Source organism: Ochlerotatus camptorhynchus, unplaced genomic scaffold (genome assembly GCF_037179485.1).
Source record: "Ochlerotatus camptorhynchus isolate MF236.1 unplaced genomic scaffold, CSIRO-AGI_Acam_v1.1 ptg000085l, whole genome shotgun sequence".
NCBI classification, from domain to species: Eukaryota; Metazoa; Arthropoda; class Insecta; order Diptera; family Culicidae; genus Ochlerotatus; species Ochlerotatus camptorhynchus.
The window spans coordinates 1626445-1643724 of record NW_027040575.1 but is presented as its reverse complement, the minus strand read 5'-3'; the positions used below and the strand labels follow the sequence as shown (position 1 = coordinate 1643724).

The 17280-nt window shown below is 38.7% G+C and overlaps 1 protein-coding gene across 1 annotated transcript; it reads left to right on the top strand.

The window, feature by feature from the left end:
• Positions 1 to 14864: 14864 nt before the first annotated feature.
• LOC135698399 (uncharacterized) lies at positions 14865 to 16584 on the top strand. The gene is made up of 4 exons (XM_065218374.1): positions 14865 to 15075; positions 15313 to 15474; positions 15551 to 15688; positions 16303 to 16584. Exons 1-4 carry the CDS (start codon positions 14953 to 14955, stop codon positions 16582 to 16584), a joined length of 705 nt encoding a protein of 234 aa, XP_065074446.1. The 5' UTR covers positions 14865 to 14952.
• The last annotated feature ends 696 nt before the right edge of the window (positions 16585 to 17280 follow it).

Below are 17280 nucleotides of genomic sequence, written 5' to 3'. Positions count from 1 at the left end.
AGTTTCCTTTCTCCTCACCTCTTATACCGCACATCGCGAAAAGTCTAATTGTCAAGGTAATGCGGCCATTCTTTTTTAGACTAGCTCTGGGGCACAGGGGGCCTATCAAAGGATTTATTAACGCGTGTTTTCAAGTCGGTCAGAAGTCAATCAAGCGCATTATTAACCAGTCATATTGTAGATAGCCAGTCAGTAGATCTTTGTGTTGGGATTTGAGCAGAAACATTCAATTTTATGCTATCGAGAAACATAGAGAGGATTGAAACCTTGAGTATTACAGGTATCGATAAGCGCTCGATTTCATTTGTCATCCTTCTTGCAAAATTCTTGTGAATGGAAAGATACAAGGTTAGCTCAAAACACTACATATTTTCCACAATATCAAGAGATTTATGCCTGTTTTACGTATTAATTCCAAGAAGAAGAAGTTCCACTACAAATGAACAAGGCTTCAAAGAATCGCCAGAAAATATACATACTTCGATTTCTCAACACACTAGGTTTTTTTTCCCAATATTCTGCTCTTTTTTATACTGGCGGTAGAACTTTGACAGCTTCTTAAGATTTGCAATACTTATATATAAACCAGGACACTTGTTGCAAAATGTTGCTGCTTTAAACTGTATGCATCGAACTCCAAATTTGTGCGGTCGTTTTTTTCCTCATACGTTATGAAATGAAATCCAACAAAAATTATTAATGGAAAAAATGGTGCATACATTTATTATCTAAGTTTATCATAGAGAAAGAAAATTTAAAAAAAAATTACCCCGCAAATTTAAAGAAATAAACAAGTGTTTGCTTGGAGTTTCTCCAATTTTTGGTAATAATAACAGAAAAGCAATACGCATCGCTTTCATAATTGAATTGTAAACAGCTTAAAATTACGTTTTTTTAGGTGGCAGGTCATTGCTTAAAATATCTTCAAAACATATCTCCTTTTTTCCTTAGTTTAGTGCATGTCGTATTACTCCATCACTATTGAGAAATGATGAAGCATTCGATTTTTTTTATAGTTGTCATTCTCGCATTTATCGCAAGGATCCGACTATAATTGAAAGGTCCCGCTATTTATACCCTTCGGAGCGTTGGAACACCCTCCAAAGGCGCGCTCCTTTGTCAATCAAAATTGGATCTCTTAGCAACAAAAACAAGCAATGACACCGATAATGACCATGCATCAGAACCCTAGTCTTAACCACTTCAAACTAGGGAACAATGAATAGAAGATTTGGAATCACATAGGTGAAGACTAACTCATTTTTTCCTTGTTTCAAGATCATCCTCGGTCAAGGCAACCCGGGGACTTGTCGCTATCAACAAGGCATAAAAAGTAACAAGGACAAAGATGTGTTCCTTTGATTACTGAAAAATCATGTTTCCCTAGTCTGAAGTAGACAAGACTAGGAATCGGTGGTAGATCTTACATCCCGTAACGTACCACGAAAAGGTGATCTACCCACGTTACGGGGCACGACTACCCCCTTGATCTCCTTTCTCATAGAGATTGCTGAAGTATGATTGTGTCAGTGGTTTGTTTTCATCGGGTAAATTTTCCGCTATCCAGTTTTTTTCCGATGAAAACATTTTGCGTATACGTATACGTTACGTACTGTGCGTACGATAAACGTCAGCAATCTCTATTTTACAGCTGGTATAATCAGTTTGACAGATCGATGTCCTACTATACCACTTGAAATCACTGAAATGGGGTCGATTTTTTATGACCGATTTCCACATATGTTATGTGTGTTTGGGCAGATCAGAATTTACTCATTAGGAATGTTCGAAATATTTGCCAAATTTCAACAAGCGCAAAGTTCACATTCTATGGTGAGTTTTGCGATTTTTTTTTCCATTGCTGTGTAAATGGAGATTTTATATAATACTAGCTGAGTGTGCCTGGCCTTGCTCGGGATTCAATATTAGCTTGAGTTTATGCGCCAATTAAAAAAAAAAAGCATGCCATCTTATCTAAGGGCTAGCCCCTATGGCCTCCAAATGCCAAATTTGGTTTGTGCTTGGAAAGTTCTCGAGTTATGCAGGCATTTCTGTTTCATTTGTCTCGAACCATCATAAGAACCTTTCGCTGCCCCAAAAACCCCTGCACACAAATTTTCACGCCGATTGGTTCAGTAGTTTCCGGGTCAGACAAAAAGACACACAGACGGACAGACAGACAGACATAAATTCATTTTTATATATAGACTAGCTGAGTGTGCCCGGTCTTGTTCGGGATTCAATATTAGCTTGAGTTTATGCGCCGATTTAAAAAAAAGCATGCTATATTGTACGTAGCCCCCCCCCTATTATCTAAGGGGCTACCCCCTATGATTATCTTCTTATACCCCCACACTCGCCCCCACATGCCTAATTTGGTTCCATTTGCTTGATTAGTTCTCGAGTTATGCAGAAATTTCTGTTTCATTTGTATGGGAAGCCCCCCTTGCAGAAGGGGGAGGGGTCTCGAACCATCATAAGAACCTTCTACGGCCCCAAAAACCCCTGTATACAAATTTTCACGCCAATCGGTTCAGTAGTTTCCGAGTCTATAAGGGTCAGACAGACAGACAGACAGACAGACAGACAGAAATTCATTTTGATATATATATAGATTGTCACTTTGAAGAAAAAATAACATCCTGTGTCAATGCAATGCAATGTTATTTGTCTTCTGAAAGGAACATATGGAGTCTGGGTGGCCTCCCATTGGAATTGGTCTGTTGATCCCGGGGTTTTTCCTGTTTTTTTTCCGGTTTTCCCGATACATACAAGATATTTTTCTCGGATCAAATCAAAGTATGGATTTTGAAACTATTTTATTGGTACGTATGATACTGATCGATGATCACACATTATTGATTAAAAGTGACATAAAACACAACGTTAAACAGTCAATAAATGTCGAAGATATCATTTTTTTTTGATAATTACTTTATTTGTACAGGCTTAATCCAATAAACTTTACAGAGCCGAGTTATCTTTTCGGTTATACATTATTATTGTCTTATATTTGAAGTGAAAGGAACTGGACCGAGTACTCGCGGTTGTATCGAGGTTAGTGGAGATTTACAATTTTTTGGATGGGAAAAGGCAAAAAGGAAACTGAAATGGAGTTTACGATAAAAATATTTAAATAAACCTAAAACATGAAATTATTTCTATTCATCTTGAAAAAAAGCTATCAATTATCCTACTTAAGGAAATCAAGAATATCTATAAAGTCTGTCGGACAATCCGGGAATTGAACCCACCACCGTTGACATCGGATGTGCCACAGCTTTACTGACTTGGACCATCGGAAAGCGATAGTTATCCGTCTTTGGCTATCACAAAAGTAACACTTTACCGGTTAGCACGCCGTTGTTATGTTCAACTGAAGATCAACAAGAAAAGGAAGTGTAGGTATTAATGCGCTTGAATTTTAGCATCTGCTTGGCGAAAATTGCATGCTTCCCTTTGAGTTGCTCAGATGCCAGAACTGAACTTACTAACATAATCCATTCATCGCGTGTCCCACTGTTCACACCAACCGACGACGGAGATGTTTTTTGCACATGATGGCCCTTTTATAAAATTGCGACGAGTGTTCATGTGGCTTATAAATATACATTAAAAAAAAGATTGGTATGATTTGCTGTCGTCGGTTAAACCCGCTATATGTGCAAGCCGAAAATGTCATGCCTGTCTCATTCACATCTTGCGAACAATTTCTCATCTTGCATGGATGGCAGCAGTGCTGCGGTGCAGGAAATCTGCTCTCGAAGAGTGTTTTGCTTCTGCACTACCATCCGAGAAGGATTCGAGAGGCAAGTGCATATCGGTAAGGCATCATTAAGAGATATGCCCCGATGGAATACCGCGGGCCACAGTTAGTCGCATCCAGGAGGTGGCGGTAGTTCTAAGTACAATGCAATGGAGCGTTACCGTCAACACTTTTGAATGTCAACGGCGGTAAATGAAGAAGATATATTTTCGCACGCAGCTGTGAAATTGTTTTCGACTTTTAACACTTTCGATGCGGTGCAATGCCAGCTCAATAGGTAGCGCACATTATATGACGAGGTTCGTAGGAGAAGCGGAAAGACGTTTTTTGTCATCACTAATCTCTTGTGAGATGCACATGGGTTGCCTGGCGGGAGTTCTTACGCGGACTGCAGTGAACATGATTTGTGTTCATGTAGAACTGTCGTTATGGCGTGTTTGTTGTGATTTATGATGTGGCTGCAGTGGAGATGAGATGTAGATTCTAGTGCGGTCGGTACGGTGGGTTGATTACTAGGCAGCGCATCTCTTCCCATTGAAGGATGCTGGTTTAAATAATGCTGTGCTATTTTTTAATTTCAGTTCCTGAAAAGAAGCAAATATTCGAGGTTTTTAAGTCATTTAGACATATATTGCTTCCTTACTGTTCGATACCTGATACCTGTACCTGTGGCAATCAATGACCTCTCTTCGATGGTTAATCCTTAAAAACGGATAGAAGAGAATTTATATGGGACGAAGGGAGAATATGGACTCATTTTCATGGGAAGAAAGTTCATCGGAGTTCAACTACGAATAGCCACGGAAAGCCAGCGTTAATGAATATCTCGATAACGTGATTTTTAATGGTGAATCGGACAGGGGTTTTTTAGACGTACCTATTGAAAACAGTAAAAATGATCTTTTAAAAATCAATTTTTCTTTAACAGTGTAAATTTAAGAACACGTTTTTTTTATTAAGCTTGCTGTATCATTTATGTATCATTGAAAGTTACCAAATTTTATGTATATTGTGAGTGCCACGAAGTGAGGATCCGGTTCCCGCTCCAGCCGGTGGATCTTTTAGCAACACGACAATTTCCTTCTTGTCTACTGGATGTTGTGTGTTGTCCGTTGTCTAGTGTTACGTGTTCAGTATGGACAACCTCTGGTGTCAATTGTCTTTTTTGTTTTTTTTTAAATTATACATTTGCCAACATATATATTGTGCTTAAAAATGATTATTACCATTTTTCTAATGACTCCACTCTTCACGCTTCGTCACAATATAAGCAACGCTGAAAAGCATACGTGATTACCATGTGAAAGTGCATCGCTGTCAACATCGCTATTTTGTTCTTCTTTGAAAACCGCCAACAAATTAAAATAACCCCTGACAATGAGAACTGAATGGCATTTTTTTAAATATAAAATTTATAATGAGCTTGTTGCACGGGAGGTGACATGAATAACAAAAAGAAAGATGGCATCCTTAAGAATAGTATTTTCATTCAGTAATTTTTATTATTTATGCTCATTAAGGAGCTGGAACGCACATGTCAAAAGCTATGCTATTCACGCCGGTGGTGGTTGCATTCATGCATGTCACTCATCATAACGAAGGGTTCATGAAATAAGAAAAACTTAAAAAAATGGGACTGTTGGGTAAGTTGGTTTAAACAGGTTGCATTTAACTCTGGGGTAAAATATTCGATGCGATTTCCATAGCATCAATAATCTTAATTCTGGGATCTTGTATGTAAAGAATTGCTAGTTTAAGTATTGATCGAGCAATGTCATTTGCCAAGTTCATGTGTTAAGAATGGGAAAGTTATGAAATCCCGGATACAGCATTTTGCCTCAGGACAGCGTTGCCAGATTGTTCTAAAGCTTAGCGGTATCGAAGGTTTAAAAAAATCGGTATTTATCGGTAAGATGTTATGACGTTTGATATATCTTAGCGCTCAGCTCAGGCCAGCGAGGAATCTTTTGCAAGTTTATAAATACTCAAAAGCCTACAAAGTAATGTATTATTTCTCAAAACTACGTTTATTCTAAAATATGTATAAAAACGCATTTTGAAAAATGTTGGGAGACTTCATCCCCTTTTGAGGACATGCATTATTGTAAAGGAAAGTGGACGCAGGGACTTTTTGTATGACTATTCTTTAATTCTCTTGGGCTTCCGACATGATATTTACATTCCTAGGCGAACTTTTATTTATAATTTACCATGAAACTAGTTTTTAGAATTACGGGACACTTTATCGAATCGAGTCGTGATCCAATGTGTGAAAATTGTGGGGGATCAGGTATCACCAAACAGAGTTTTAATTTTTCACTCTCGTATATCAGGTTTAAGGGATCAATTTTTTCCTAAATGAGTTTTCAACTTCATATCAAGCAGAACAAAAATTCAAAAGAAACAGCATCGATTCAATGATTTTAATTGATTTTAATTTTTCACAGCTTTGTGCTGCGAAGATTTGATACGTTTTAGTTGAATATCCAAAAAGTCATTAGGATTTTTCATTGGATAATAAAAGTCTATGAACGTGTATAGATACGAACTGCTCTTAAAAATTCACAATCTGACGCAAATGTGAACAAAACATTACCTCTAATCTAGGCGAAATTTTCTGGAAACTTTCCTTAAAAAAAATCTGCTCAGAGAAAATAGGATCAAATGAGTCCTATATTTTACAATTCTAACCGATTTATAGTAGCTTTTGAAGGTAATCGATAGTTACACACTCAAAGCGCCATCTGACGTAAGTATCTAATCGATTGTATTGAAATTACAGCTATTGTTGTCTTCTACCAGTGTCTGTGCTCTCATCATCGTCAACTTAACGATCTCAAGGAGACACGGGAAGAGGAGGAACTGCTACTGTGTGTGTGTATAATCTAACCCCCACTGTCCGGCACTGTTATTATGGAAGAAAACTGCTTTTTATTACCCTTAAATTAAAGCAGGTTTAGTCCGGGAGCTGGAAGGTGTTAGCTCTATTGCAGCTCCAGTGACCCATTTCAGAATGCTTGGTAATTTACGACTACCCCGAGGTCACTTTTACTTAAAATAAGCCCCGCATGTCCACTCAACCTTTATCAAATGGATAATGGTATCATAAACACACTTCCAGATTCAAACAATATTAATTCCAAATCTGGCACGTATATAGTTTTGAAATTTGTTCAACTATATTAAATCGATTTGAATGGACATTTCTTACTTGTTTCGAATACCTCTTGATTCATCTGCTGGCAGCCCTTACTGACCTTTACCAGCGACCACGCAAAAGCAACAACGCCCAAATCTCAAAGCTCTCCGGACGTCCCCTTGAAAATGCAATCGAGAAATGTATAAGAACAATCTTCAAATGGAACGTACTCACCAAATCAATACATCCGGGAGCACATTCCCGATGCTTATTTTTCGCTCGCAAACCCGTCGTCGTCGAACGGCAAAAAAGGAAGGGATGGTCCTTTAATTATGTCACGCAAATTTGGCCCATCTTCCCCCCCCCCTCCCCCCTTTGTCACATTTTTTGTATGAATTTTTTTTTATGGCTCGTCACAGTTTTCAAACCCTCCTAAATGTGTGACATAATTAATGGACGACCCCGAACTCGGTGAGTAATATTGTGATACGGAATATTTACTAAACATAAACCGCGAATTCACGAATTTTACCACACTCAACTGCGAAACACGTTCAGAAGCACTTTTAGTACACTTTCGATATCAATTTCGTTGGAAAACACCTTTTTTTTTGCAAAAATAGTTGCAAGCGAGCCAACATCAACACCGATCATGCCGAACTCTTTCATACACCATAAACTGAAATTAAAAATTATCACTCGCGATGCCACTAATTTCTAGTTCGACGGAAAAAATCAAACAACGCGTATTGCGACATCTCTTCTGTGCTTGCAAGCATCTTGAATCACGTTTTCTTTTTCGATTCTAAGACTTCCCGAAAAGCGAGAAAACTACCAATCACACTCGTATAATCGTCCGGGAGGCAGAGCGCCAGCGCTAATCCGGCACATGCAACCGAAAACTATGAAAGCGAACGCACGCACAAAACAGAGAACAAACTTAAACACAACCGTAATCCAAAGGGGTTTGAAACTGCACTTCGGGAAGAGGAGGAACTGCTACTGTACTTTTTATGTGAGCTTACCATCAATCATACATTGGTCGAAAGGTGCAGTAGCAGCATCTCCCATGCGTCCTTCAGGTCGTTGAGTTGGCGACGACGGGTGCACAGACAGTGATAAAGGAAAACAATAGCTGCAATTTTAAAACCATCGAATAGATGCTTACGTCAGATGGTGACTTGAGTGTGTATCTATCGATGGAACCGTTTCCGCACATCGGAGGTACATGAGCGAATCGGCGATCATTCCTTTTGCCAGTGGTGGCGGGGAGAAGTACCCCTCACCTCAATGGATGAGTTTAATAAAAGAAATACCATCCTAAAAATTGTCCTTTGCCACTTCATATACAATTTCCATACTACCATATTATAACGGATCTATCAATTCTATACTTTCATCTCCTCATCCATCGTATAAAATGTTCATTTTAAGTCTTTTGATGTTTGGCATCTCGAGCTATAAAATAGTCTTTACTAGGAGGTATTTGATTGAAGTGCGTGATAAAACAAACTTCCTACATTTGAGCCTAACAAATAAACTATTTAAAAAAACGACGTTCTATAAATTCTTTCTAAATGTAGAGAAAATAACAAAATTTCAAATTTAAAAATTTAATTATTTTCAGTTAAATTTGGGATTAAATAACTCAGACCTGTAATTTACGTATGATTTTTACACATTGTGTCCCTGACAAAGTTTTGAAGCAAATATTTTTTTAATAGTAAAGCGTAGAAAATATACTCACTACCGTTATACTCATGGTGCAACGAATTGCATTGAACTTGGGATAGTCAGAGGCTATTTGGAATAAACTATTAGCAATGTTATAGGTTATCGTCCAGCTTAATTCATAAACCCAAAATATAAGTCTGTGCTAAAATGGTAAATATTGATGAAGGTTTAGAGGTCGCTTAAATGGTTTGAAGTTTATTTTGAGATTATAGCAAACTACTATGGATTTTTATTTTTATTTAACTTACATCGCTCTAAGCTTTGTTCAAATACTGAAACTTTTTAATATGAGGTTGGCATGACAACGGTGAACTATAGCTTATTGTTGTTATGATTAAACTTGTTACATTCTCGCAGACTACAGACTACCGGTTTGGTAGAGCAAATTACCGAAAGTGACTTTCACAAAACAAACACTGGAAGCAAATGCACCAACTCAAATCCAAAACATACGAATTATAGTGGCTCTATTTTCTCCCACTTTCCATCACAACATTCCCACTTTCCTATCTTCTTCTTCCTTCCCTTTTTCTCTGCATTTCCCTAGCTACAAACATCTCAATAAACTAGGTTGGAGTACTCACTGTACTTATCGCTAGTCATATGCTGTGCATCGTTCCGCCGCTGGTCTGCACGAGCATGCACATACACACTGTGTCTTCGTTCGTCTCGAGCTGTCGCACACCGTGGCTGCACTGCCGGGCAATAGGCCGCGCTGTTATTCTTCCGCTCACACTGCGTTCTCCTACGAGGCTGCTTCACCGTGCTTTGATCTCCCGGCCACATACTGCACGCTTGCTCTCTCAGCAAGTAGCGAGTTTTCGTTCGCAGCCGATTTGCCGAATGTGAGCCGTCCTTTTGTTCGCTTTCCTCGAGCGCAGATCGGTGGTCTCGCATGCGCTTCCACCGTCGGTGTCCCGTACCTTGTTCGCCATGAACCTCCACAGCAATCCACCCTCGTACACTTCGATCCGCTGGCGCCGTGGGCCAGGCGATGATGCCGGTATATAAAAAGGACGCGACGCTGGTGTGCAAAAGGACTCTACAGGAACACAACGAAGCTATAATTTGGTTGCCGGAGTGAAGCAATAATGTGACCTACCCTTTGAGGGGCCTTCTTATGCTCGGTTGGAATTTTTCCAGTGTGCCCACACTCAGGGGTATTCGTCCTTCTCGAAGCTTCAGACCATTCGCTCGTTCCGTGCCGTGTAGCTTGCCGCTGTTCGCTCGCCCGTTGTGGTCGAATCTGCCTATCGAGATAGAGGTTAGAAATGTCCGGACTACCTTGCTGACGTGTCCTAACTTGTTGCTTGTAATGCGCGCTTTTCCGGGTATCGTATGCGTTGGATCGTTTCCCACGATTATTCCATGCGGGTAGCTTCACTGCAGGCCGATGGTTTTGGATGCTTTGCCGTGTGAAGTCGTTCCGATCTGCTAGGCGAAAACTAATGCGTGTTGTTCATGTGCGAGCGTGTCCGGATTATTATTACCTGTTCGTGCTTTAATTTGAGGTTGCATCTTTTCGGAACGAAAGGTGCGTGAGCCAGAGGGTTTATCTTCCTCCACCTTGGTTCGCCGGTTGATCCAGTTAACTGATCTGCTCCTTTTCTACGGTGAAAATATGGCCATTACCACAACGTTTAGGCGACTTTACGACCACCAGCAATGCACTACGAGACGCGCGAGCGACTTTCGTGTTTAAACACCGGCAACGAACTGACAATGACGATGCGTTTCTCACTTTCTCGCTCCTTCTGTGTACACACCAAAATTCTTAAATTTTGTTCGGTACTTTTTTTTGCTGAATTTGGTCTGTAAAATGTCATTTTTACCGAATGTTTGGTAAAATTTGATGTTTTACCACTTTCCAGCAATAAAAAAAACTGGATTTCTGTAATTTGCAGAAAATTACCGAAAACTGTATATAAACATTACTGATCGAAACTGTAAATGCCTGAAATCCCGCAATACTGTCAAAAATTGACGAATGTACTGTAAAAAAAGTCTTTTACAAACCAGACTGTAAAAATTACCCTTCGGAGACGTGCCAGCTTAATAAAGATATAAAAAAAAAAATAATAATAAAAATTACCGAACGGTTTGTAAATTGTCTATACTGCCAAACTCAACATTTTTCCGCCATTTTAAAATTGAATATTGCGCAGTTCTGCGTAGTTAAAGTGCGCCGTTAAAGTAAGTGTTAAAAAATGGAAGACATATTAAAACAAATTGGAGCTCTTGATGGAGGAGCAAGAGATCTTTTCCGTAAGTAAAATTAAAATACATTTGTTTTTTTCATTGTACTTTGTAGATGGATCTTCAGATGCATGAAGATCCCATCATTTGTTTTTTCTGCGGTCGGCCGATTCCGGGCTATATAGAGGGGCTCGGGCGCCATGTTAATTGGCACATTGAAAAGGGCCATTTAGAAGAAAATTTCGCGTTTTTTGATTGTACATACCCAAGATGCCAAATGCGCTATCAGCATTTGCGTTCCCTGAAGAGGCACATCAAGGAAAAGCATCCACCGAGTTCAGAGCTTGAAGAAGCATGGACTCCAGGTGAAGCTTCGTCTTTCACATCACAAAGTAGTGAGCAATTCCCTGAAGCAAATGCAACGTCCAGATCTATAACATTGGAAGACATTAAAAAAGTGGCAGCTATGAGCATTTGTCGGCTCACAGCTAATGTTGGTATTCCACACAATAAAATTGCGGAAACTGTAAGCATATGCCAGAACATGATAAGCCAAGTTTCCTCGTATCTGGAGGAAAAGATTGTTGAATATTTAAAAGAAAACAACATTGATGTGACCTCCGAATCAGCTATTAATGTTTTGAGTACATTTAAATCACTCGATTTATTTGAAAATGTTAAGTCCTTTTCATGCCAACAAAGGTTTCTGAAAACATTAACAGGAAGCTATCCCGAGCCGGTGATGAAATGTGTAGGCTACCGAGATGCTGTTCATCATACAGATGGAATTGACGAAACAGTTCGTGTAAATGAAACATTTGCCTATTTACCCATAATCGATACACTGAAGCTAATCTTCCGAAATCCTCGGAACCGCGATCTTCTACTTAATGAACATCTTGAGCAAGGAAAACCTGACGTAAAAGAATATGTCTCTTACAGAACCGGATTAAGTTACGAAAAAAGTGACTACTTTAAAGCTTATCCCAATGCAATACGACTATCTCTGTATCAGGATGATGTACAATTGGGTAATGCTTTCAGTTCCAGAGCTGGCAAGAACAAAGTTTCAAATATATGTTACAAAATACAAAACTTCCCAGATCGATGGAATTCATCTCCCAAAACTGTCTTTCCGGTAATATATGCCCTTTCTAGTACTGTGAAAAAGGTTGGGTTCAATAAAATTTTTGAACCTTTAGTGTCAGACCTTAAAAAACTAGAAGACGGTGTGATTGTTCAATACGGAGAAGAGTCATTCGAGATCAGAGCAACAGTCACAATATTTTGTGGGGATACATTGGCAGCACATGATGTTTTTGGGCTCCTTGGAACGGGGGCAAATTTCTTTTGCAGAATGTGCACAATATCTCGTCCACTGTTCCATAAGGATCCTACCTCAACATACCCTATACGCACAACTAGTTGGTATCAAACGAGTTTAACGGCTGTTCAGGATGGTACTATAAAACCATCAGAGTGTGGTTTGAAAACCAGTGGGTGCATCTTGAACAATTTGAAGAATTTTCACGTCACAAATAACTGGGCTCTAGATGTAATGCACGATCTGGCGGAAGGAATTATTCCCTTAACCATTCAACTAGTACTAAGTTCATATTATAAACGAAAAAAAATGCAGTTCACGAAAAGTTTCATCAACAGTCGCATCAGCTCGTTTAGTTACGGATTTGCAGACCGCAAAAATCGTCCTTCGTCAAATATAACGGTTGAAATGTTATCTGCACCAGACAAGCACAAACTGAAACAGACAGCTGCACAACATTTCCTCTTATTGAGATCATTTACGTTCCTTTTCGCCGATAAAATTGATCGAGACTGCCAATTTATAGTGATGATAGGACATCTCATCAATGTTACCCGAATACTCTTATCGCCAGTAGTATCAGAAGACATGCTTGTATGGTTAAATGAACACCTTCGGCTTTTCCAAGACTTGTTCTACCAAAACTTCTCGAAGCGCATTAATAAAGGGCATCATTTGTTGCATTACGAAGAATGCATAAGACGGAGTGGTAATGTTAAGCAATTCAATTGCTTGCCCTTTGAGCAAAAAAACAAACCTTTAAAAACTCAAGCAAGTTCATGTCGTAATTTCAAAAACATCTGTAAGAGCCTTGCAGAGCGCCAAACCCTTACGATGGTGATAGATGTTTTGGACAATCCACTATGCGATAAAACTGTACATAAACCAGGTCAGAGGAAGCATAAAAATAACATAATCGCTGGAGATCGTCTGTTAAAAGATGTGGAGTACGTATTCTGCCCAAAGGTTGTTTTGTTAAATGGAGTGGAGTTCCGAAAAAATCTTCTGGTTGCTTTGAAACATCACGGAAATGCACTTTTCCCGTCGTACGGAATAATCCAGGAGATAATCGAAAGCAACGGAACACTTCATGTTTTGTTAAAACTGTGCGAAACTCTCTGGTACGACGACATCCTGCAGGCGTACGAAGTACGGGTAATTGAAACTGATCAGCTGACCAGCTTGAATGAGATTTTCCAGCACACAACTTTCGCGTTGTGGAAACCTTTTGGAAGCACCGCAAAATATATCTCACGACGGTGTTATAATCGCGATTACTAGTTTATTGACGTACATCAGTGAAAACTTCGCAAAACAGCAGAAAATCAACCGTAAACATCGATGTCAACATTATACTTGTTCTTCTTTATTGTATTAATTCAATAAAATTTAATATCTAATATTGTCAGCACATATGTCAAGACGTCTCAGGTCAAGGTAAGAAAATTACGTGCAACTTTTCAAACTGACGTAACAACTTTTTTCAGTGAGTTGAATTAAAGCAGCGATTGAACCCGCTGTATTTTTTTTGTCCACTTACCCACTTGAACTAAAATTATCACAATCAGATCTTGTATTAATATTTGATCCTAAGAGGATTGGATCCGGTTGTTTTCTGACACACGTCAGTTTGGTCGTTTGTTCTTAAAATCCTACTTAGCTTAAATAGCTTACAAAAGTAAAGTGCTCTAGTACTAGAGAGCTTTACACGAAAGTAGTTGCGTCAATTTTAAATGTTGGGCTTGTGATTTTTATATAATACACGGAGCGAAAAAACGACCCAAACTAAATAGTGTTACTAACGTGTTGCAAAATCCGTGAGAGAAGTTCTTTTTATGTTTAATGGATGTTTTTCAATCACATGTGTGTTAGTGGAACTAGGACTAAAATGAGCATTTTCTCTTAACATTTTATTAGTGTTACACGTAGATCTTTTGACCCATTTACTCTTTAAGCCCACCACGTTTAAACTACCGTCTTATTGAGTTGAATACTATTTACTCAATTTTGACTTGCCTTGCTGAACAGTGTTGATCGAAAGCTATTGCACGAAAACCTTTATTATTAATATTTACTCAAAAAATCATTCGTTTGTTTTGGTATGGCTGTCCATAGAGGCTGAAGGAATCACCGACCTTTCAACTTTTTTGGAACTCAACGTCGAAGAATTTACTCGCTTGAGATTAAAAACAAACGTTATCAAATCAGTTCAACGGATGCAGAAAATGTTTCTGGAGGAGACTATTTTTGAAGAACGGCTTGACGAGGAAGACGAAATCGAGGACGAAATAGAGAACTATTCTGGAGCAGCAAATGTCATCAGAGGTTTCATCAACATCTCAGCTTCGGACAATCCGTACGAAGGGATTTTACTCGATAAGGCATGTTTTGCATGGGTTGTTATTCTTCAATGCAGTTAAGTTTCTTTTTCTCCTAGGAAATCGACATTGATACGGTATTCATACGGACTCCCGAAGGCAAAGCTACTATGGAAACTTTGAAAGAGGGATTAAAGTCAAACGATGCGTGTTTGTCCAGTATCAAGAGGCTTCTGTGCGATTATTTAAAGTGGACTTACGGCTTGTAAGTTTGATTAATTACGTGGTAATAGTATAAATCTAACACAACATTTTTCTCAGGCGTCCTGCACCGTTCTACAAGAATATGATAGCTATTTGTCTAGTTAACAAATATCCAACTCTGGGATCGTCAACGCCAGAAGTACGCCAAGCCTTATGGTTCCATCCTCATGCAAGAGGAAAGAATAAGCATTCTGGAAGAATCCATTACCACATGGAATATTTGGCTCGCAAATCCGAGGAACGGGTGAAACGCAGAATAGCAGGAGCTCAAGTACCAACAATTGAACAACACATCGAAGTATGTGCGATTCCAGAGGGTGAATTAGAAGATTTGGTAAGTAGTTCGATTGAAATAATGGGGCTATTCCGATGCTTTTGTCACTAGAGAAGTGAGAAAAATTACGTCGTGGTGACGTGACTCTCCATTTGATTTGCACAAATAATTACGTCACCATGACGTGGCTTTTATCACTTCAGTAGTGACAAAAGTCACTTCGACTCTCGGAATAACCCCCAATTTTAAGAAACCCAGTACCTAGTATGCATAACATAATAAAACCAATTATTTCAGAGAGAAGAATTGAAGTTTCTGAGTCCAGGACCAGCAACTCTATCAAGGGCCGAGGAGTTGTGGACAGCAACTTTCCCGGATCGTAGCAGCATTCGTCGGGCTGGAAATTTGTTGCCCTACCTAATGGATCATCCCGTTGCAGCAGCATTCGATGGGAAATTTGTAAGGTTTTTTTTTTACAATTCGTTGAAAAATGGGCTTTGATTTATTACTCTTGATTTTATTATTCAAATTTTAGATTACTATGGAATTTGAACATCTTTTTCCGAATGCAGCAAATTTCAATGAACGCTTCGAGGATCTTCAGGACAAGATACTAACCCGTTATCACGAGATTTTTCAACACAATCAAAACGGTAATAATGTGTTAATTATTGTGATTGTTCTCTTTCATTTATTTATATTCATCTTATAGGTTTCTTGAGAACGTTGGCAATAATACGCCACAAAAATCCGAGCCGTGGTGCCAAACGGCTGAGAGACTCAACTACTGCTCGAAAAAACCCTCTTCAGGGAATAATAGAGTGGACCCAGGTAAATAATATTTCAGTGCCAACATTTCATTAGGGCAAAACTACTCTTGCAAACAATTACTTTAACAACTGATTTCTTGCAAATCAAATCACTTTCCTGCAATTAAACGAGTCCTCTAGCTGACGATATTGTTAATTTGCATGTGTGAGCTTTTACAAGCGAGAAATAGACTGCTGGTAAATAAATTGAATAAATTTATTTACAAAAGCAGTTTTGTCCTATTACAATGTTGATGAAGGCCCTTATTACGGGTGTCACTTCACGGTGAATACGAAGTGAAGTAACAACTTTTCACTCACGGTAGAATGATTCCCATTTGATTTGCCCGGGAAACACTTCACCAAGAATGACAACTTGTCACTTCACTTCGTTTTCACCGTGAAGTGACACCCGTAATAAGGGTCGAAATTTTGATTTATGATCTTTGAATAAATTTTTCAATAATTTTATTTTTAGAGTGATTTCAACACGGTGCCAAACGGTGAAGTCCCAGTTTTATACCTAAAAGGAAATCTAATGGAGGATACTTCGGAGGGATGCATTGCATGGAAGGGATGGTCTGCATCCATCAAGAAAGATGCCAAGTATTGTTTCCGAGTGCTGTGTGAGTGCTTCGCTGCTTTCAATATAAGCTGCAAGCCAGAAGACAAGCAATTTTTCTTGTTTCTCTCTGCAATTTTTCAAGGCGTAGGAAACCTTACTACCACGGGGGAGAAATTTATGATAAGCATCAATTGATCGAAGCAATGAAGACATTTTGAAACGTATAAAGTTTAAAAACTGATTCAAATCATCATGGATTAATAAATGTAAAAAAACAATTCAAATGAACCATATTATTATTCACACCAAATTTGAAAAAAGAAAAGAAAAAAACTCGATTAAATCCAGCTACAATTCAATCGGTAGTTTTTGCTGAACAAATTGTGAATTTTAAAATCAAACCAGTAATGTTTTTACTGAATTTCGGTAAAAATCTGACAGAAAGCTTTTTTGTTCATTTTACCAATCATTCAGTTGAATTTGCAATGCGTTTCAGCAAATTTTGACAGCTCATATGAACGCCGTCAAATTTACAGAACGCACTGTAAAACAAAAAATACCGAATAGATTACCGAATGTTCAGCTGTTCCATATTCGGTAAAAAATTACAGTATACTGTAAAAAAATCTTAGTGTGTATGTGTGTACAGCGAAAATCACAGCCGCTGTCAAACTGCAAGCAAATCGTTGTACCTTGTTTAGGTCTCAAGCTAGATGCCCATTAGACTGATGCAAAATTTTCGCTCCACAGTGCTTAAACGGTTCCAGATTGGGTCCTGCTTAGCCTTCTAACATTTTAGTAAGAAACTGACTTGGCACAAACCATTCCAAGTTTAAATGGGAATTACTATGGAAAAACTTATGTTTTTGTTCATATCTATCTAACAATTCA

Bases quoted from the DNA above. Each gene is read 5' to 3' on its own strand.
- LOC135698399 (XM_065218374.1), top strand. From the start codon at position 14,953: ATGGAATATTTGGCTCGCAAATCCGAGGAACGGGTGAAACGCAGAATA. The intron at 15,076-15,312 runs GTAAGTAGTTCG...CAATTATTTCAG, and splicing joins AGGGTGAATTAGAAGATTTG to AGAGAAGAATTGAAGTTTCT. The intron at 15,689-16,302 runs GTGATTGTTCTC...TTTTATTTTTAG, and splicing joins GTAATAATGTGTTAATTATT to AGTGATTTCAACACGGTGCC.